General features: G+C 41.0%; 1 protein-coding gene across 3 annotated transcripts in view; it reads left to right on the forward strand.

Annotated features, from left to right (window-relative positions):
- Nucleotides 1-22,032, forward strand: part of GXYLT1 (glucoside xylosyltransferase 1) — a 131,492-nt gene that overhangs the window by 87,091 nt on the left and 22,369 nt on the right. For all 3 annotated transcript variants that reach the window (XM_069228850.1, XM_069228849.1, XM_069228851.1), the window contains 2 exons: nt 13,255-13,378; nt 18,355-18,527. In XM_069228850.1, coding sequence (XP_069084951.1) covers nt 13,255-13,378; nt 18,355-18,527 — 297 coding nt within the window. The remainder of the gene's footprint in view (nt 1-13,254; nt 13,379-18,354; nt 18,528-22,032) is intronic.

Genomic DNA, 22,032 nt, shown 5'->3' on the forward strand with positions numbered 1-22,032 from the left:
TCTCCAGAACACAAAGAAGATACGTGTGAAGCCTGTCGAGCGTTTCGGTCGAGGAAGACATTAAGAGACCGAAGAGCGAGAAGACTGCAAATGGCGTCGGCGCCGACAGGACAAAGGCATTTGGGGGAGTGTAGTGCTTTCCTCTTATTTAGTCTCTAAGCACTAACATAACACAACAGAAATGCACTTCTGAGGTCAAAGAAGACTTTTATTGTTATTTTATTCTTCCCCAACCACAATGTTTATGAATGAATGACGAATTAGTAGCTTTCAAGTCCGCGTTAATCAAACAAAATATATCAGTTTGCAATATACACAGCAGGTTATATTTATAAGATATTGAATGCAAAGCAAAACAAATACTTCACCGTGTAGGAACTATTTACAGCTACATCTTTCTAAGGTCTGCAAGCTGAGACCCCTGTCAGCCGCGAGAAAGAGTGTCATCTACCCACACGGGATGCTGGCAACTGGCGCCAAGCTCCAGCACGAGGTCCGGCAGATTCGAATCTGACTCTCTGCAGCCTGTTACATTCGTTACAAAGGTGTGCCCCCTCCTCTCAGACCTGGGAAACTGAGCAAGCCTTTTGGAGACTGGCCAGGTCTCCAAGACTACTCCTGTTCCCAAGCTCAAGGGAAGAGAAACGACGCCCATGTACTCTCTCTTATCAGGTCTAGTCTACTGTGAGAGCAAAACATCTTGGTTCTCTGGTGCAAAAACACAGCTTGGAAAAATACAGAACTCCACGTTAAAGGCAATGGGCAGCTAACCTAAATATCAAATGCAATGTCATGTTAAAGGCAATAGGCAGCTAACCTAAATATCAAATGCAATGTCTAGTGTCATGTCAAAGCCAATAGGCATCTAAGCTGAATACAAAATGCAATATATAATATCATGTCAAAGTCAATAGGCAGCGGAGCTGAATACAAAATGTAATATATGATATCATGTCAAAGTCAATAGGCAGCTAAATTGCAAAGTCAATAGGCATGCAATGTCAAAGCCAATAGGCGGCTAGACTGGATACAGCATGTCAAAGCCAATAGGCAGAATACAGAATGTAATGGCTAATGCAATGTCAAAGCCCATAGACGGCTAAACTGAATACAGAAAGTAATGGCTAATGCCATGTCAAAGCCAATAGGCACAATACAGAATGTAATGACTAATGCAATGTCAAAGCCCATAGGCGGCTAAACTGAATACAGAAAGTAATGGCTAATGCCATGTCAAAGCCAATAGGCGGCTAAACTGAACAAAACATACCATGTGCTACTGGTGAACATTGAGCAACTAATATGCGCAGTGGTGAAACACAAAGTCATTGGTCAAAACAAAACTCCATCAAATAGCAGGACAGGGAGGAAGAGGAAAGCTTCTCCATCCAGGAGTCGGACTCGGACGAGCTCGATCCCGAAGAAACGCCTAAAACCATGAGTAAGACGTCGAAACATAAAACTCACGAGAAGACCACAAAAGCCCAGGGGACGCCACCGCCAACAGGCCATGGCTTAACCTGTAAAATAGGTGACCGTCCATCGGCACCGAAAAAGGGCACGCTTGTGTCGAAGTCATCCGACTCCGGTCGAGATACCGGCATACAGCAATCTCGAGCCCGAGACAGCGGCTCCGAGCAAGTTCGGCACGAGACAGCGGCACCGAAATGGGTCGGCACCGAGAGATCACGACACCGAAAATAAAGAAAGTGTCGTTGGAGCCGAAAAAGGCTACTGAAAAGGTTTCCATTCCGAAACATCCAGCCTCGGAACCGAAATCAGGTTCCTACACAGAGGAACAGGGATTGTCCTCCCAAATGCAAGGACATAAGTTCGGACAAGAACTAGAATCAATGGAGCCAGACTACACTCAAAGGAGGCTCCACATTCAAAAGGTCACAGGGAAGATAAGCACTCTTCCCCCAATTAAGATGAAAAGAAGACTTGCCTTTCAGGAAAAGGACAAGCAGCCACAGGCAAAGGTGGCAAGACAGAAACTCCGCCACCATCTCCACCACCATCATTGCACACATCACCGGTAGACACTCCACCACTGATGCAATCCCCAACGCATACTGCAATAAGTCAAGACGATCCCGACGCATGGGACCTTTATGATGCACCAGTATCGGATAACAGCCCAGACTGTTACCCAGCGAGACCGTCCCCACCTGAGGACAGTACATCCTACACGCAGGTGGTCTCAAGGGCAGCGGCTTTTCATAATGTCACCTTGCATGCAGAGCCGATTGAGGATGACTTCTTGTTTAATACACTATCCTCCACTCATAGCCAATACCAGAGCTTACCTATGCTACCGGGAATGCTAAAACACTCCAAACAGGTGTTTCAGGAGCCTGTGAAGGGCAGGGCCATAACTCCAAGGGTGGAGAAAAAGTACAAGCCACCGCCTACAGATCCTGTGTATATCACGCAGCAATTAACACCAGACTCTGTGGTAGTAGGGGCAGCTCCCAAGAGAGCAAACTCTCACACCTCGGGAGACGCACCACCTCCAGACAAGGAGAGTCGCAAATTTGACGCTGCAGGAAAAAGGGTTGCAGCACAAGCAGCAAACCAATGGCGCATTGCCAACTCACAAGCACTTCTGGCAAGATATGATAGGGCTCATTGGGACGAAATGCAGCATTTCATAGAACACTTAACCAAAGAGTTCCAGAAAAGGGCACAACAAGTGGTGGGGGAAGGACAAAGTATCTCAAATAATCAGATACGGTCAGCAATGGATGCAGCAGATACAGCTGCAAGGACAGTAAATACTGCAGTAACAATAAGGAGACATGCATGGTTGCGTACATCAGGATTCAAGCCAGAAATACAACAAGCTGTGCTGAAAATGCCCTTTAATGGACAGCAGTTGTTTGGGCCGGAGGTGGACACTGCTACAGAAAAACTTTAAAAAAGACACGGGTACGGCCAAAGCCATGGGCGCACTCTACTCCCCACAGAGCAGAGGCACATTTCGCAAAACACAGTTTAGAGGGGGGTTTCGAGGACAAGCTACAGAACCCACAACCTCACAAACAAGGCCCACTTATCAAAGTCAATATCAGCGGGGAAGTTTTCGGGGACAATATAGAGGGGGACAATTCCAAAAAAATAGAGGGAAGTTCCAAAGCTCCTCAAAACAAGCAGTGACTTCCAAGTCACAAATCCCCAACACATAACACCTGTGGGGGGGAGACTAAGCAATTTTTACAAACATTGGGAGGAGATAACGACAGACACTTGGGTACTGGCAATTATCCAGCATGGTTATTGCATAGAATTTCTCAGATTCCCTCCAAACGTTCCACCGAAAACACACAATATGTCAAAACAACACATGGATCTTCTAGGACTAGAGGTCCAGGCATTGCTACAAAAAGGAGCAATAGAATTAGTACCAATGCAACAAAAAGGAACAGGAGTTTACTCTCTGTACTTTCTCATACCCAAAAAGGACAACACACTGAGACCTATATTAGATCTCAGAACATTAAATACCTACATCAAATCAGACCACTTTCACATGGTGACATTACAAGACGTAATCCCACTGCTCAAACAACAAGACTACATTACAACACTAGACCTAAAGGATGCATATTTCCATATACCGATACATCCTTCACACAGAAAGTACCTAAGATTTGTATTCCAAGGGGTACATTACCAATTCAAGGTGTTGCCATTCGGAATAACAACTGCGCCAAGAGTTTTTACAAAATGCCTGGCAGCAGTAGCTGCGCATATCAGAAGGCAGCAAATACATTTGTTCCCGTACCTAGACGATTGGTTAATCAAAACCAACACACTAGAACGGTGTTTACAACACACAAAGTACGTCATAAAAACCCTACACAAACTAGGTTTTTCAATCAACTACACAAAGTCACACCTTCAGCCGTGTCAGACACAGCAATACTTAGGGGCAACAATCGACACAGCAAAAGCGATTGCCATTCCAAGTCCACAAAGAGTACAAGCATTTCACAATGTAATGCAGGTCATGTATCCAAACCAAAGTATACAAGTCAAAATAGTAATGAAAATACTAGGCATGATGTCCTCATGCATAGCCATTGTCCCAAACGCCAGATTGCACATGCGGCCCTTACAGCAGTGCCTAGCATCACAATGGTCATAGGCACAGGGTCAACTTCTTGATCTAGTGATGATAGACCACCAAACATACACCTCGCTTCAATGGTGGAACAATATAAATTTAAACCAAGGGTGGCCTTTTCAAGACCCAGTGCCTCAATACGTAATAACTACAGATGCCTCCATGATAGGGTGGGGAGCACACCTCAATCAACACAGCATTCAGGGACAATGGGACTCTCGGCAAAAACAGTTTCACATAAATCACTTAGAACTATTGGCAGTATTTCTAGCGTTAAAAGCATTTCAACCAATAATAAGCCACAAACACATTCTTGTCAAAACAGACAACATGACAACAATGTATTACCTAAACAAACAGGGAGGAACACACTCAACACAGTTGTGTCTCCTGACACAGAAAATATGGCATTGGGCGATACACAACCACATTCGTCTAATAGCACAGTTCATTCCAGGGATACAGAATCAATTAGCAGACAATCTCTCTCGGGATCACCAACAGATCCACGAATGGGAGATTCACCCCCAAGTACTACACACTTACTTCCAAAATTGGGGAACACCACAAATAGACCTGTTTGCAAAAGAAAACGCAAAATGCCAAAACTTTGCATCCAGGTACCCACAACATCAGTCTCTGGGCAATGCGTTATGGATGAGTTGGTCAGGGATATTTGCATACGCTTTTCCCCCTCTCCCACTCCTTCCATATCTAGTAAACAAGTTGAGTCAAAACAAACTCAATCTCATACTCATAGCACCAACTTGGGCAAGACAACCTTGGTACACAACACTACTAGACCTCTCAGTAGTGCCTCATATCAAACTACCAAACAGACCAGATCTGTTAACTCAACACAATCAACAGATCAGACACCCCAACCCAGCATCGCTGAATCTAGCAATTTGACTCCTGAAGTCTTAGAGTTCGGACACTTAAAACTTACACAGGAATGTATGGAAGTCATAAAACAAGCTAGAAAACCAACCACTAGACATTGCTATGCAAATAAGTGGAAAAGGTTTGTTTATTATTGCCATAATAATCAAATTCAATCCTTACACGCATCTGCTACAGACATCGTAAGCTATTTGCTACATTTGCAAAAGTCAAAACTAGCTTTTTCATCCATTAAGATACATCTTACCGCAATTTCAGCTTACCTGCAAATTACCCACTCAACTTCACTGTTTAGGATACCAGTCATAAAAGCCTTTATGGAAGGACTAAAAAGAATTATACCACCAAGAACACCACCAGTTCCTTCATGGAACCTCAACATTGTCTTAACACGACTCATGGGGCCACCATTTGAACCCATGCACTCATGTGAAATGCAATATTTAACATGGAAAGTTGCATTTCTAATTGCCATCACATCTTTAAGAAGAGTCAGTGAAATCCAAGCATTTACCATTGAAGAACCATTTATTCAAATACACAAACAAAAAGTAGTTCTATGGACAAATCCAAAATTTTTACCAAAAGTCATATCACCGTTCCACTTGAATCAAACAGTAGAACTACCAGTGTTCTTCCCACAGCCAGATTCTGTAGCTGAGAGAGCACTACATACATTAGACATCAAAAGAGCGTTAATGTACTACATTGACAGAACAAAACAAATACGAAAAAACAAAACTATTATTTGTTGCTTTCCAAAAACCTCATACTGGTAATCCAATTTCAAAACAAGGCATTGCTAGATGGATAGTTAAATGCATTCAAACCTGTTATCTCAAAGCAAAAAGAGAACTGCCTATTACACCGAGGGCACACTCAACTAGAAAGAAAGGTGCTACCATGGCCTTTCTAGGAAACATTCCAATGACTGAAATATGTAAGGCAGCCACATGGTCTACGCCTCATACGTTTACCAAGCACTACTGCGTGGATGTGTTAACAGCACAACAAGCCACAGTAGGACAAGCAGTACTACGAACTTTGTTTCAAACAACTTCAACTTCTACAGGCTGAACCACCGCTTTTGGGGAGATAACTCCTTACTAGTCTATGCAAAGCATGTGTATCTGCAGCTACACATGCCATCGAACGGAAAATGTCACTTACCCAGTGTACATCTGTTCGTGGCATGAGTCGCTGCAGATTCACATGCGCCCACCCGCCTCCCCGGGAGCCTGTAGCCGTTTCGAAGTTGATCTTAAACATTTGTAAATATATCACTTTAAACTACATTATGTACATACATGTTTCTCCATTGCATGGGCACTATTACTATAATACACAACTCCTACCTCACCCTCTGCGGGGAAAACAATCTAAGATGGAGTCGACGCCCATGCGCAATGGAGCCGAAAGGGGAGGAGTCCCTCGATCTCGTGACTCAAAAGACTTCTTCGAAGAAAAACAACTTGTAACACTCCGAGCCCAACACCAGATGGCAGGATGTGCAAAGCATGTGAATCTGCAGCGACTCATGCCACGAACAGATGTACACTGGGTAAGTGACATTTTCCATATATATATATATATATATATATATATATATATATATATATATATATATATATATATATATATATATATATATATATATAAAATTATTTATTCATTTAAAATATTAAACTACCAAATATCATCAATAAAAATGAATAGGTCATATATTAATGTACTTTCAAAATATATAAGTTAAAATATTAATATTTAAAAATGTAACTTAACAAACCTATATATAACAAAAGCTATTGCAAACTTAATAAGTCAATTCAGTTAATACAAAATCAACAAAAATCACATTTAAATAATAAAAAACATTAAATGTTAATAGACAAATATTTAAAGAATAATAATCCAAACTAAACACTAGAAAAAGTGTTCAACTTTGCAGGGGTTGGATTTACCGTTCAAAGTCCAAAAAACAAATGCAAGGTAAGTATTGGTCTTTGGAGAGGTTAGATTTACTGCAGCAATTTGAAAGTGTTGGATTTGGAAGAGTTATATTCACTATTCCCATGACAATGTAAGCAAAAGCAAGGCAAATGCTGTTCTTCGGAGGGGTTAGATTTACTGTTTGTACTCAGATTTTAGCAACAGTGGGGTCAATGTTGTACTTTGGAGGGGTTAGATATACCATTCCAACTAGGTTTAGATATACCATGAACAGTTTAATAAAGATATTTAAATACATAACAAAATAAACCACTTTATATTAAAAACAAAAATATATTCTTGTAGATAAATAAAATTAGATGTTATAAAAAAATTGGATTACAAAACGACTTTAAAATTATAACACAAATTACAGATATTTAAAATACACACTTCCCCCAATACCCCACATACAAGTTGTTCATCGTCAACATGCTTTATTTCAGTAAGTTGCCATAAAAACAGCAATTATAATAAAATATGAAGACATAAAATTGGAAAAAATAATAAAATCAATTACATAAAAATAGAAGAACATCAATAAATACAAATTGATAAGACAAGAATCAAACCAATACACATCATTATTAAGACAGGGGAAAATAACCCCAGCACATAACTCATAGGGAGATAGAACATCTTCTTGTGCAAATTGATAAAGTGTGAGACAAAACAGTACGTATCCCTAAAGGAACAAAAAGAGTAACCTTGTATTTAAGCAACTCCCAGCTCATGAAGAGCCAAACAAAACGGAGAAAGTCTAGCTTGAACACAACTTCTGGCGGATTTTCCATATTATTAATAAATAACGAGACACAGCAAACATTGTACTCTGAGTAACATCAGTTTTAAAGATTTGCTGGGCCATGCTGAGGTTTCCCACCCCAAGGTTATGACAGCTAGGTATGAGCCATTTATGTCTTCTCCAACTGTAAGCAGGGCGGAAAAAAAGAATATGCCCCTTAGTCTCCTCATTTGAGCTGCAGCCTGGGCATAAACTTCCACCATCCACATACAGGCACCCCCACTTGGCAGTACAGCTTCCTTCTCTTTAGATAAAAAAATATATCAGTGCGAGTACCTTATGATACGTGCGCAGAAAGTAGCAGTTCATTAAATTACCTATATTTCATTTGCGGAGTCAATTTTCTAATTGTTGAAGATTACTGGGGATCAGTCCAAAGATTACAACAGCCTATCTTTACAAGGGTCTCTTTACATAGTTAACACAGGGAATACTTCCTGAACCCGGAATACCCAATACCTCCTCCAATCCCTCTAGGTAGGTCCCGAGCTCTTCTGTTGACCAGATATGCCTCCAGAGCAATAGTGGCCTGACACCTACCACTTCTGATATTGGCCTAACATCCATAACTAGCCTGTATATCCCTTTGCAGTTGTTCCCTTGAATTAGTCATAGAGGCCCATTTGACGCAACGCTTGCTGCTAGAGGCTTGGAGCATGCAACCAAATGGCTCATTGTCGCTACCCCTCTCAATCACTGCTGGGAGTTCTACAGCAGGTACCAATGTATTGTGATCACTATCCCCTCTGTTAAGTACCATCATGTATTTTATATGCGGCCAAACTCTTACATCTGCCAAGGTGTAATAAGTAAGGCTAGTTCCTGAGGACCGATAAAAAGTATGTTTCCCTTCTTTATCAGATGGGGTTCTACCATTTGTTGTCCGCAAACCGTGGTTCAGTGTTAGGGCAATAATTTGCAATGCCAGGGCAGTCCACTTCCTAATAAGTGGTATTCCCAGGGGAGGGATCATCCGGGCATCATCCTCATCCTGTGCTAGGGGGACTGGACAAGCATCCATCTGTTCAAACTGCCAATTAAAGTCCCCACACACAAGCTTCAGTGCTCCCTCCGCTATATTACTCATATGTGCATTCAATAATTTAACAGTCAACACTTCCCTGTTTGTTTCCCCAGGCCTTATATAGACATTATAAATGTAAATACAGATTGATTGAAAAGTTAACAATACACAAAGGATATCCATTGAGGATATCCATTGAGGGAACCATTATTTCTTGGCCCTTACAATTGAGTGTGGTACTAACCCAAGTCAATATGCCCCCAAGGGCCTGCCTCTCCCACCTGTAACATCTAGCTTACTACTAAAAATAGTATAGCCAGATTGATGAACAAGCCTGGTAGACCAGGTTTCCTGAAAGAGACAGATTGAGTGAGCATCTATAAATGTGTCCCATTCAAGATGCTTAGCTTTATTACGCAGCCCTGCAACATTCAATTATACTATTCTGATCTGATTTACAGGAGATTAATTTTCAAGATAGGTGAGGAGGACCAAAAGATGTCTTACTGCCACTGGATATGCAGTGACAGGCCCCCTCTGAGCATTCAATATTCAACCACTAGTGATACGCTGGACACCCTCTCCCTGGGGCAGAGTTATATAAGAGTGTAAAAATCTAGATTGATACAACCTACCAGTGTTATCAGTTTTCACATTTATCAGGGACCATGCGGGCATACACCTTCCCCTCACTTGATCTACAAGAGACCCATCCAGGAGTATTGTCACCCAGTGCATCCCGACAAATGGTCATATTCTGTGTTGCCTCCCTGCCTCCTATTCCCTAACCAACATTACACATTGAATATGGCATTGTATTAGAGTATAGTGATGTGTAGTTAGTAAAGTGCCACTGCACTTGCTGCACCATTCAAATCGTGACCATATTACCTGCAAGGTTACTACACTTGTGCATGCCTGTTAATAAGTCACTCAGTGAATACCAATTCGAAATAAAACCACCCAATTATACAAATGACTTTTCTTCCAAAATGAGTGAGTGGTAATTTAAGAAACAAACACACAAATAATTTAAATATTTACAACTGTTATTCATCAGAAATGTAATTATAAGTAATGAAAAACAACATAATGAGCCCACTCGCTGCTTGCTTTACATCTACACTCAATATTCCATTACAAAATGGCCGACTTGTTTATACACATTTCAGCGAAAATTGACTTGTGTTCAGTTAATCTTTTTGCATACAAGCACTAACCACTCACTAAAAACCGGAAGGTGTCCTTCAGCCACGCTCAACGCAACGTCAAAAGCTGAATAAAAAGAAGAACAGAAGAGCAGATAAGTGACCTGGCAGCCAATAAAAGCAACTAATTTCAAGAGACGTTGGAGCGATATTTGAATGGACAAATAGGAAGCTCATGTAAGTAAGGGGTGAAGTAGGGGCAGGTTCTAAGCCCTTTTAAAGATTTTGTTTCAGTAACGTAAGACTTTGCAAGCACAGCACAAGTGCTGTGCAGGCGAAACCTAAGAATTACTAATTACATTTTAAGAAAATGTTATTACAAATTACTAAATAATTAAAACAACAAATAACCAGTTCCAAAAATACACAATTACTGATTATTGGTTTAATGCAATAACAAATAAATACAAAAAAGATATATATATATTTTAAATAACTTCCCACCATTACCCCCAACAACCCACTACTAAATTAAAAATTTATTAAATGTTAACAGATTAAATTATACATTAAAAATTACGAACTATGCTAAAAACCTTATCATAGTGCCAATACCTAAAAATAATATAATACCTAGTATATGTAATTGAAGTTATTATTATATACAACTATATTTAATAAACAACCCTATGTATCTATAAGTGTTACATTCTATATTCTCTTTCACGATATTATTAATACGACTATATTTTTGGCACAATATACTAGTATCACTAAACTATTTCCACGACATTTTGGTAATTTACCTGAGCAACAGACGTTTCTTCCTTTTAGACACATGTCCATGACAAGAGGTGCTCAGGAGGTGGCTCTGCAAGGTTGCCTTGTACTGGAAATGACGAAATGTGATCGAGTGACATTCATCTTAGTTGGGGGTATTTAGTAATCTCTCTTAAGTATTAATTCCGTATTGGCAGTGTGTTCTTTAGTGGGCTCCGTAGAAATATATATATATATATATATATATATACATATATATATATATATATATATATATATATATATATATATATATATATATATATATGTATATATATAGAGCGAGAGAGAGCGAGAGAGTTTGCCCAGCATACAATAAATGACGAAGGATTCAATGCAATCTTGCAGTGTTTACTTGAAGCGACGCACGGAACAATCCGTACATGGTATTGACAGTCATTGCATGCCTAGACAGCTCCATAGAAATATTGAACCATGCTTTTACAAGAAAATATTAGTTTACTCTGGACATACTATAATCAGGTTGACAACTTCTCCAGCCAGTTGTGCATTTTTGTGAAAAAAAAACTCTTAATTAAATAATGTGGATAATATATTTTTTAAAGATGACTCCTGTTAGATGAATGATGTGTTGCACAATAGTAACCTTACATTTGTTAAAAAATAGAAGAAAATGTTGTAAGCAGTTAATTTCAGCTGGCTCCTTTCTAGTTGGTTTCCAAAGAGTTTTAAGTGTGCTTCATGAAATGGGGTAAAATACTCATGTTTTCCTGTTATAAACAACAGAGCCATATAAAGTACATACGTGCATAGAGCACACGAGATTTCATTGTAATCTCGTGATCATACAAAATCATATTTTCAACATCCCAAGCAAGTCATTATGTGAAAGTGTTACAGTGCCATACAAATGGTAAACATGCTGGGAACATAATCTAATCTAATCGAGCAGACCATATTTTCTGTAACTGTATCTAGCTTTGATCAGTAATGAAAATCATCTGGACCTACTAACAAATACTATCACTGTGACAGTGGTGACCGGAATTGACAAGATTACAGGATATAATATGCCTTTCAGGATTTCCAGTACTACTTGCCCTAGGACTTCAGACAGTAACGTCGTAAAAAGCTTTAACAATATGAAATGCCTTCGCTAGAGTAATAAAATAACAATCCTAGCAGCAAGTGCTGTGTGTCACTAAGAAATTGAGGTCTCCAATAAGTTCCGTTAACTCACCATCGTGAATTATTGTTAAACTATCAGCTTTAATTATAGTTCAGGAAAGGGGATCAATTTGTCTCAAAACAGAAGCTTCATCGATTAAAGGCTCTTCGTTTTGGGCATCGAAGGGTTCACCCCTTTCGAGGGAATGCGTTTATTTTGGTATCATCGACAGCGGAGTGGTGTATTTTTTATGCCAAGTGCAGGGTGTGGCACTGGCCTGGATCCACGTTTAAACTTGCAGGCTACGCGTTAATGGCTCCTGCTCGAAGGCTGTCTGCAGTGCCTGACCACTTCGTGGTATCTAAAGGCAGTGCTTTAAATTGGCCGGTACTGAGTACTGGCACTTTTTTTATTCTGAGCGGGAGAGCACATGCACTTCTCAAGAAAAACGTAATACTTTTCATTGGAGAGTACCGGCACTTCTCAGAAACAAGCAGGTACTCTAATGTAGAGTACCTGCACTTCTATTTTTCCATTTCAGGCACTGTCTAAGGCATGGTGACGAGATATCTGACGGTTCCTAATGCACATCATGCATGTACGCTCTCTGGTTTTTAAGTAATGTGGCGGGTCGGACACGCAAGATATGGGGTCGATACCAGTGGTTCGTTTGAGTATGGGAATATGACCCCGCAGCGTGTCTTAGTTGTGAATGAATGGCTTGTTTCCTACTCTGACTGCAGGTCATCTCGGACCTAAGGACAGTCACAATCACTTGTTTTTGTTTTGTTCCACCCTACCGTGTTAAAAATACAACGATGCACAACAGACTTTAGAAAAGTAGCGCAAAATGTTTAGGTCTTGTTTTTTTTAAAGTGCTATATTCTTTTGTCGCCATGCATCTTTTTCGTTTTTATGGAAAAATTGATTTATAAAATAAGCATTTTAGCCCTAAAATGTGTGCCTTCCTTGGCAGAATGCTTATTATTGTAAAGTGTTTTCAATGTTTTTTTTTAATGTGTTCATTTTTGTCGGTTTTATTTTTCATTGTGAAAGGAAATGTTCCTGTTTTGCGTGACTATTTATCACCGTATATGTATTGCGAATTCAGTAATTGCGTATTTAAGAACCTTCCGTATGAAAAAAATGCCAGATGAACCACAATATTCGCACTTTTAGAGCATGCAGTGTTTTACAAACGAAGCTTAGAATATTTAGTTAATGATTTGTTGAATTGTGCCTTAAAGTCTAATTCGTTTTTTTCATTTTTAATACAGTCTCACTTTTCTTTTCTTTCTTTTTCAATAGAATGACATGACAGGGGCACGTCTGCGATGGGGAGAATTACTTATGCCCTTGCTCAAAAAATACAAGTTGAATATAACTTGGGGTGACCAGGATCTACTCAACATCATGTTTTACCACAATCCTGGTAAGGTATTTCATATTAGCGTTTTTCAGAGCTAAAACAATTTCATTGTATGCTGTACATTGGAATTCATTATTTGATCTCGATGTTCTCTGTGCCGGATACATCAACCTTGTGCTGCTTCGGGGGTTTAATGGGGCACTTCAAGATTTAGAAATTCGTGTTAGATGCAGTTTTAAAAAATCTCAGGAGAGGGGCAGCTTTTAGGCCGAGGAGGAGGAATTCCAGAGGAAGGTTGTGCAAAGAGGAAAAGTACATGGGTGTATTGAAGGTTAGTAAGACACTGTTGGATTTGTGAGTTAAGAGGCAGCCGGGGCCACAAAAAGGAAAATGGCCGGCATAAGAGAAGGCGCTTAAGGCTGCTTCCGTTGAACGCTAGAATGGAAACCTGAATAGGAACCCGTGGCACACTGCAGCCAGTGTGCCCGATGCCTGTAGGACGAGAAAGCAATGAATCCTGAATTGTTGAAGAGTCTGCGTGGCATGACGTTTGGGATCATTCCAGAGGATCGTAGTAGACGTGTGCGAGACAGAGGAGGCTTTTTTAGAAGTCCAGATTGCTGAGGGCTGATATGTTTGTCAGGGGTCTTGGCAAAATATGTCACGAGACGGGGGTAGCTTTTGCTGGTGGTAGTAAACACAGAAAGCGGGCAGGCGATAAGATGAAGAGACACTTCATGCTGTTGAAATGAGCTTCAAGGTGCAGGCATATAGGGAGGGCAGAACGACGTTTGTGGAGGGTGCACTGAGTACATTTAGAAGCTGAGAGGGCTTAGGGGGAGCAGGTGTTCCATGTGCTGATGGGGTGAGTACTAACTAAACTTTATAGTATGGAAATGTGCTCGATAAAACATGTTTCTGTGCTTTCATGTGAGCTTCAACTGTAGTGCATTTGTACTGTCTCTGTCCTTTGCAGTTTGTAGAAATTTTAAAATTGTGTTTTTCCTTTTTGCTCATGCTTTCTCAAAATAGATGTCAGATGGTTACTCTTAATCCCCACTGACACGCAGATCACGTGTAAGTTAACACAACCTGTGTGTGGAATACACTTACGAGAAACAATTTCCATAACGATATGTTTGAACCAGGCACTATCTTTGCTGAACAGCATAGCTGTGGTACATATTATAATCCTCTGGAAGCTAGAGCGGCAATGCTGTATAACTAGCCATGTCACCAGTGGGGTGACAGTACGGTGTTAACTGGGCAGCAGCGTAGTATTTCTCCCCTGCAACACAAAATATTTGTCCTTCCTCTAATTCCTTAGAGGAGCACCAGGCAGGGTTTGTATGCCTTAAAGCGGTTACCCAGGGGCCGTCTTCCGAAGGGATTGTTAGGCGAATTCCATCTAAGGGCGCATCGCAGGGCCCTGACATCTTTTGTGGTCAGTGTTTACCAACCCTCCTACTCAACTAATGAAGATTTTGTGCTTGTCTAACAATTTTGAAATTTCAGAGTTACAAGGAGATCCCAAAGGTACTAAATGTGGGAGGCCAAAGATTATTTCTTAGGTGACAGGAGATCTTCAAGGTACTTGGGAACAACGCCACAGTGTTCCTTAATCCTTCAGAGGACAGATGGAATCCTGAGCAGTGTGAGACTGGCCTGGCTATGCTTCAGCTTGCTCTCGAGCATTATAAAGTAAAGAAGTTGCAACGGGTTAGTTTATAGAATTGGAAATAATAACCATAGTAACATTTGATACTACATGGTTTTCCTTTCTGAGGATAGATTTTTCTGTTTAATCTAAGTTACTGCTGACACCTGGATGATTTGTGCGTTAATCCAACCCATGTATTAAAAATAAACCAGCAACAAATACTTTGCACAACAGTATATTTGTCAGTTACTGGTGCTGCTTAACAGCGTAATTATGATACATTTGTTCTTGTACTCAAAAAGCTATGGGTATCCCTGCTATCTGACCTGAAAGCTAACATCGCAGGTTACTTCTTTCTTTCTTTGGCACAAACAATGAATGAGCTGCATCTTCTTGGAAAATTGTCTTTTAGGGGCAGTTCTGTCATCAAGGTAACATCAGCTTATAACAGTATGTGCACAGAGATTATTCTCTGATACTGTCGGGCTTTGTGTCGGTGTCATTTGATAGAAGTGCATTGCTCTCCTTCACATTTAGAGGGAACAGAGGCAGACTCCCTTAAAAGGACATTATGGAGAATGTCTGACCTCTCCTTGCCTATAAAGGGATGTGGCAGTCACTCGTGTGATTGGGAAAAGCGTTGCCACAACATTCCAAACATTTCAAAGGGCTGTACTACAGTATGCTAGGAAGATATAGTGCAAGTCTGGTGCCTTCACCTCTCCTGTGAAAGTGATGACCTATCCTCAGTGCGGTAAAGCATTCAGAAAGAAAATACAAATATTCAGGAGAGTGACAAGGCAGATGGATTTGTTGCAAGAGGGATATAAGTTTTAAAACTATTGCCCATATTATTGAAAATGAACATCAACCTACTAACCAATCCGTACCATGTTGGTGGCCTTGCTAGAATGGAGTAGAGTAACACCTCCTCAATACAACACTGCTTTTCCTCTCTTAAAATTACATTTGTATTGCCCTTCTCTGACACATTACTCCGTGCCAAAAAGGAAAGTGAAAATATCTGGGAGGAAATGTAAGGAGGACAGATGGGTAGCACATTGTTTACATGTATCATTGTAAAGGTGACTGAAATCTGAAATAAAGTTTGCGACCTGAAGAAGGATTGGGAACAGTAATGTGACGTGAGGCAGGCATGACCAGTCTGCTTGTCAAGACCATAGCCCAAGAATACTTTAAAGTTTAACCTTTCCGTTAGGTCTTGACACAAGATCTGAAAAAATCACACTGTCACTTGAGATTGCGTGCCGTTGGAAGTGTGAGATGGGCATGGAGCATGCTCCCCCGATTACAATTGTCCCCTGCTTGGAAATAAGAGTACATTAATTCTGTGCTGTAAAAATTGCATGTGTGCTATTCTTATCATCCGTTGGATCACTGTACTTAATCAAACTCTTGTTACTAATGCCCATCAATGATTTTGGTCACATCTGGTAGATTTCTCTTGGTCCCTAAACTGCAAAAGTATACATATTAGCCTTGCGAAGGGGAGAAAATGGGCAGGTGCTCCATGACCTCTCAAACCTGAAGAAGGTCCATTTGTGACAGGCAGTCAGTCCTGCAAAAGTCAGTGGCCTCCCTTTAGCCTACAGTTCCAGGTAAAAAAAAAAAAACACCCCACCTACCCCCTCCCCAGCATCCTCGGAATGCACACTCTTAGCAAAGCAGACAAAGTGCATTCTGGTGGTGTCGGGCAGGGGAGCCCCTGCACTGCCTATGCCTTGGGCAGTGCAGGGGCCCACCTGTGCCCCCCTGCACTGTGTTTCTGCCAGTCTTTTAATAGCAGGGTCCCGGACTCATGATCAGTGTGGCGGCTCTGTTCTCTGCACCGCCGTGGCTGACCACGTCTCTGACTGTTGTCAGCCCAATAGGAACCATGTTTCTGCCAGCTATGGTGGTCCCCTGTTGGTCCGACCGCCGGGGTCGTAATGTGGCAGGCGGACAACGTAGAGTGAGGCGGTCCAATGCCAGCACTGCATTGGCGGTCCTAGGACCACCAATGTCGTAATCAGGCCCTTAGTCTTAATTGCTGGAAATGAACAAAATATTTAGTTAAAAGAGATGATGCACAGAATATGCATACTTGAAACCAAGGCGAAATGTAGCCTGAGTGTACTCAGCCCATGAATCGTACTAGCTGTGTCTTGGAGATGTTGGCCCCTGATTAGATCAGTATTTTCTGTCCCTACACAAATCAATGTGCTCTATTTGGATTGGCCCTTACAAGGATGCGTGAGGTGTTCTTGTGACTTAAGTTATAGCAGTAGTGTGAGAAATAGTGAAAATAGACTCGTGTAGCTTTTATTGGCCTAAAACATTTGTCTCGTACCTGCTAATAAAAATTGCAGCTGTGTGCATCACTAATACACATTTATGTCACGTTTACGCAGAACACAGGAAAATAATCCTAAAAATAAATAGCAATAAGACATAAGCTTAACATTGTGTTAGTATATTTGCCATTATACAAGAACAAAGATTATGGGACAGATTACAATTTTGGAGGAGGTGTTAATCCGTCCCAAATGTGACGGATATACCAGCAGCCGTATTACGAGTTCCATAGGATATAATGGACTCGTAATACGGCTGGTGGTATATCCGTCACTTTACCGTCACTTTTGGGACGGATTAACACCTCCTCCAAAGTTGTAATCAGGCCCTATATGCCAGTGATTGGAGGCCATGGGCCTTAGGTCAGATATCACACAGGCCTGAAATACCTGTCGGTAATAAAGGCTACCATGCAGATGGCAGTGAATTGCAGTACAAGGCAACAAGCGCAACAGTGCATTTTAGTTGCACGTATCTGGCACTTTTTTGCAGCCACCAAAAGGCATAGCACTATGCCAGTGCAACCCAAAAATCTGCACATCCTAGACATAAGGGTTAACTACCAAAGGCTGGGCATTTGGAAACCACGTTAACTGCAATGTGAATTCCAGGAGACATGTTCCTAGTGGTACTAAACATAAGGTACTTCAATGAATGAATCAAGACTTGACCTGTAGTACACGCAGTCTACGCCAGAAGGCCTAGTTGAATCAAAGCACACAAGACTCTTTGGGGCAGATGTGCTTTCTACACCACCCCGTGAGTTAGTTAACAAAACGTACAGCAGCGTGCAGAGCGCCTTCACTTTATGTATTTCAGTATTATCACAATGGACTAATATTCTTTTTTCGCACAAAGCAATTAGGGCAAGTCCTACTTCTAATAATAGTTTAAATGTTACTTACTAGAATGGGCAGGTTCATATGACATCTTTCAACTGTATTTTTCAGAAAGCCCATCTTGTGGTACATTTATCTCAGGGTTTATTGCTTTTGATCTGAAACCTAGTTCTTTTTTTCAACAGAAAGCCTCTTTGTTTTCCCCTGTCAATGGAATTATCGTCCTGATCATTGTATTTATGGGAGCAACTGCCGTGAATCAGAGGAGGAGGGCATCTTTATCCTGCACGGGAACAGGGGCGTCTACCACGATGACAAGCAGCCAGCCTTTAGAGCTGTGTACGAAGCTATAAAAAACGTGAGGCCTTTTCATCTCTATTAGAAGTAGAATGTATCTATTTGTTGTTACATTTCTTTAGTATATTTTATTACTCTCTTGTAAGTGAAAATATAAAAACAACAATATTATGGTGATGAACTCCTATGATTTCCATTCACATTTGGCGAGGGGGGCCAAACATGTTAATCGCAGTATTCCTGTAGTTTTATTTCTCAGGGATTCTCACCAAATAAGGGTTTGCTTATGAAATTAACAGTTTGCTCTTTGACACGATTTGGACATTGTTAGAATCGTTAATTAAAAAATATCTTTCGAATGTCAATTGCAGATGTTCACTTGACCTTCGATGTTCCTGTTTGAATGTTAGCACAGTTTAGAGATCTTAAGACAACTAGATGTTGTGGGCAAATTCTTTGTTAAAAAACGTATCTCTTTAAAACATCGCCTAACATCATGTAGGCTACATACGCATTCATGTAACTCTACACACGAATGAAACAGCACTGTGCTCGAGCTTTCAGTACATTTATATTTTCAATTTGATGTTTTTTCTTCACTTACCTTACTGTAGCCCTATCGCAAGTCTTCAGTTTGCAAGAGTCCTGTTGCCAGTTAATCAGAACTCATTTTCTGCACAATTAAAAGAAAAATACCATAGCTAGCAAAAATGTGTTTAATCTTCTAACAAAACCATATAATCTAGTTAATGCCACACTCATTTTTTGAATCATATATTTTAGAAAATGCATAAAGTGTTCAAGCAAAAATATCTTGCTACTTTGTGTGCCTGAATGAAATGATTTGTTTTTTAGATTTTATGTAGTTTAGATGATGCTCAGTGTTATCCCAAGATGTCCTGTATTTGACAATCCGCTGATCATAAGCATTTTACTATAGGTGAAGCTTTAATGAAATGATGCTTGTACTGGTGTATAGTGGAATATGTCCATTTACATGCATCTAGTGGTTTTTGTCGTTAGTCCTTTTTACTTAAAACATGTATCATTTTAATACAATAGAAATAATCTAGTATCTGTCCTGCTTTCAGTTTTCACAAATGGTTCATATCTCTACTGCTGAGATGCTGAATGATAAACTGCTGTTCTACAGCCCCATCAGCCATGCTTGCTCCTGGCCCCTGAATGTTCAGAAGGTGGGCAATTTGAACAAAGAAACCTTGCTAGATACTAATCCAGAAACGTCATCTGAATGGTCTCAGAACCTGGTGGGCATTTCATACACATACTTTTATTGTATCGTCTTATAAAGTTACAAAAGACGGCATAGCCAGCGGTGCACCAGGATGGTAACTAATAATGGATGATCTGATGTATTTTCCCTTTTGGATAGTTTATTGGTGCTTGATACGCAACTGAGCAAGGTGGGACCAGTGGTAGCCTCCCAGAAAAGTGACTCTTGCTACATGGAAACCTCTTCCTGTTTGTTAAATCATGAAGTAAGCGTCCCTTAAACTCTTAGAAGGAACTAAGATGGCAGGCAACATCAAACTAATGATGTTGATTGGGAAAGTGGCGGCAGCATTGTCACAGGCTTGTAATCGAGGGTGCTGGTGCTGCAGGGGGTACAAGCACCCTCCCAGACAGTGAGCATTGCGAGGGTGCTGGGTAGGTGGCTCCATGCACTTCCCATGCCAAGTGTGTGGGCAGTGCAGGGGCCCTCCTGTTGCCCACTGCACCTGTTCTCTGCCAGCCTTTTCATGGCGATAATACTGCCATGAAAAGGATGGCAGAGAACCAGGTCGTAACCAGCAGGGCTACGCTGCATGCAGCGCCGCCCTGGCTGATTCCGACCTCCGCCACCGTCAGCCCGTCGGGATCATCCATGCCGGCAGAGATGGCTGTACCCTGGCAGTCTGACCGCCAGGGTCAGAATATGGCGGTTGAACTACCAAAGCAACGGTGGTCCTGCCCGCCACCGCAAGACCATCAGCCTCGTTACGAGGCCCTTAGTTGCCGAAATCTAACCAAAGACTAGAAGTTAAAATGTCTTTGAAAGAGGAGGCGATGAAAAATGTTAGACATAGAGTTGCAAAGAATGAAGCTGAGGGGGGCCACCTAGATTGCTGGACCTGAACGTAGAACGGAACACTGCAGGACTATGATGTGATGCCATAGAGAACCCAAAGGACTGTGAGGCTCTCTCAAACTCCAAACTGGAGGTTAAATCATAGCTGTTACAGAACACAAAAGGAGTCTCATATGTCTGGATCTTGATGAAGTTTTCCCATTACATTGAGGTTTTGAGTGTCTTCCACTCTAGGATTTCTTGAACATTGAGCTTCTGGAAAGACATTCGCCGGGTCCAGCGATTTATGGTAGTTAGGGCTACCCGTGAGGGCTCCAACAGACACAGCGGCATGGGTGGCATGCTGCAGGTAGCACTGGTTGGTTTTTAGTGGAACTGTGTATACTTTTTTGATTTACATGTTAGATGGGAGTATTATACACAGGACCAGGTCTCATTTTCCGAATCTCCCATGTTTCTCTAGCCCCTCCCTTTCCTTGTTTTTTGATGAGCACTGGTTGGCCACCAGTAGAAAGATGTGGCATCCGAATTGGCCATTGGGATGAAAACTTGATGGAGAGCGCGAAAGTCCCCATGTATCCTGACCTGAGTCGCAGTATGATATGGAAGAGCTTTGATTTACAGAAAAGCAAAAAGATAAATTAGCCAGCTTTCTTGAAGCATTACTGTGGTTTTCATCAAGGTAGAGAGTGGTTCTTGAGCAAAGAGTGTATTTTTTTTTACACATCTAACACCTGTCTGGCAACGTCTTGACCAGGAGAAGCAAGCCCTAGGAGGGAATCCTAAGTCACAGCCACCATACAGTTACTTCCCTGGAGTTCATGAGGATGCTTGGTTTGTGGGAGGCAGTAGAGGGTGGGGATGGGGTTTGTATGTTTGATATGCCTTCCCTTGTAAAGATAAGAGTAGAATATTCCTGAAAATGATTGTTATGTTTCTTCTTGTGCATTGCATATCAGTACATTTCAATACGCCTGGATCTGGAATTTGATGCATTCCCTTCTCCCCTCTCCCCCCAATTAGGGCTTGGGAGTTCTCTCTAGCCACTTAGTATTTTCTTCACATTTTGTTTGAGTACACAGATAAGGTTGGTTTGTGATATTCAGCCTTAGGACTATGGTTGACAGGAAGTGAGGTTAGGAACTTTAGCTTTATTGGTATCTTAATTTGTGATATAATATTTCAGTAAAAATGCAAATTATTCAAATACTAATGCTTTGTGTGAATGGATTTTAAAGATTATTGTCCTGAGAGGAACCCAGCCTCTCTTTACCAGCATACCAGGTTCCACCTGAGCAGCCACAGCCTATGCCACTTTTTCTCCATGTTTTGTTTTTCCCAAAAAGGCCTAAATTATTCAAATGGTGATGCTGTCTTATCAAAAGATTAGGACACGATTACCCACGCTCCTGAAAATATCAGCTTTTTGTGATTTTGAAATAATCTTCTTTGAAAATATTCATGGAAAAGCCCTCTA

The sequence above is a fragment of the Pleurodeles waltl genome, chromosome 4_1 (genome assembly GCF_031143425.1).
Source record: "Pleurodeles waltl isolate 20211129_DDA chromosome 4_1, aPleWal1.hap1.20221129, whole genome shotgun sequence".
Classification (NCBI taxonomy): Eukaryota; Metazoa; Chordata; class Amphibia; order Caudata; family Salamandridae; genus Pleurodeles; species Pleurodeles waltl.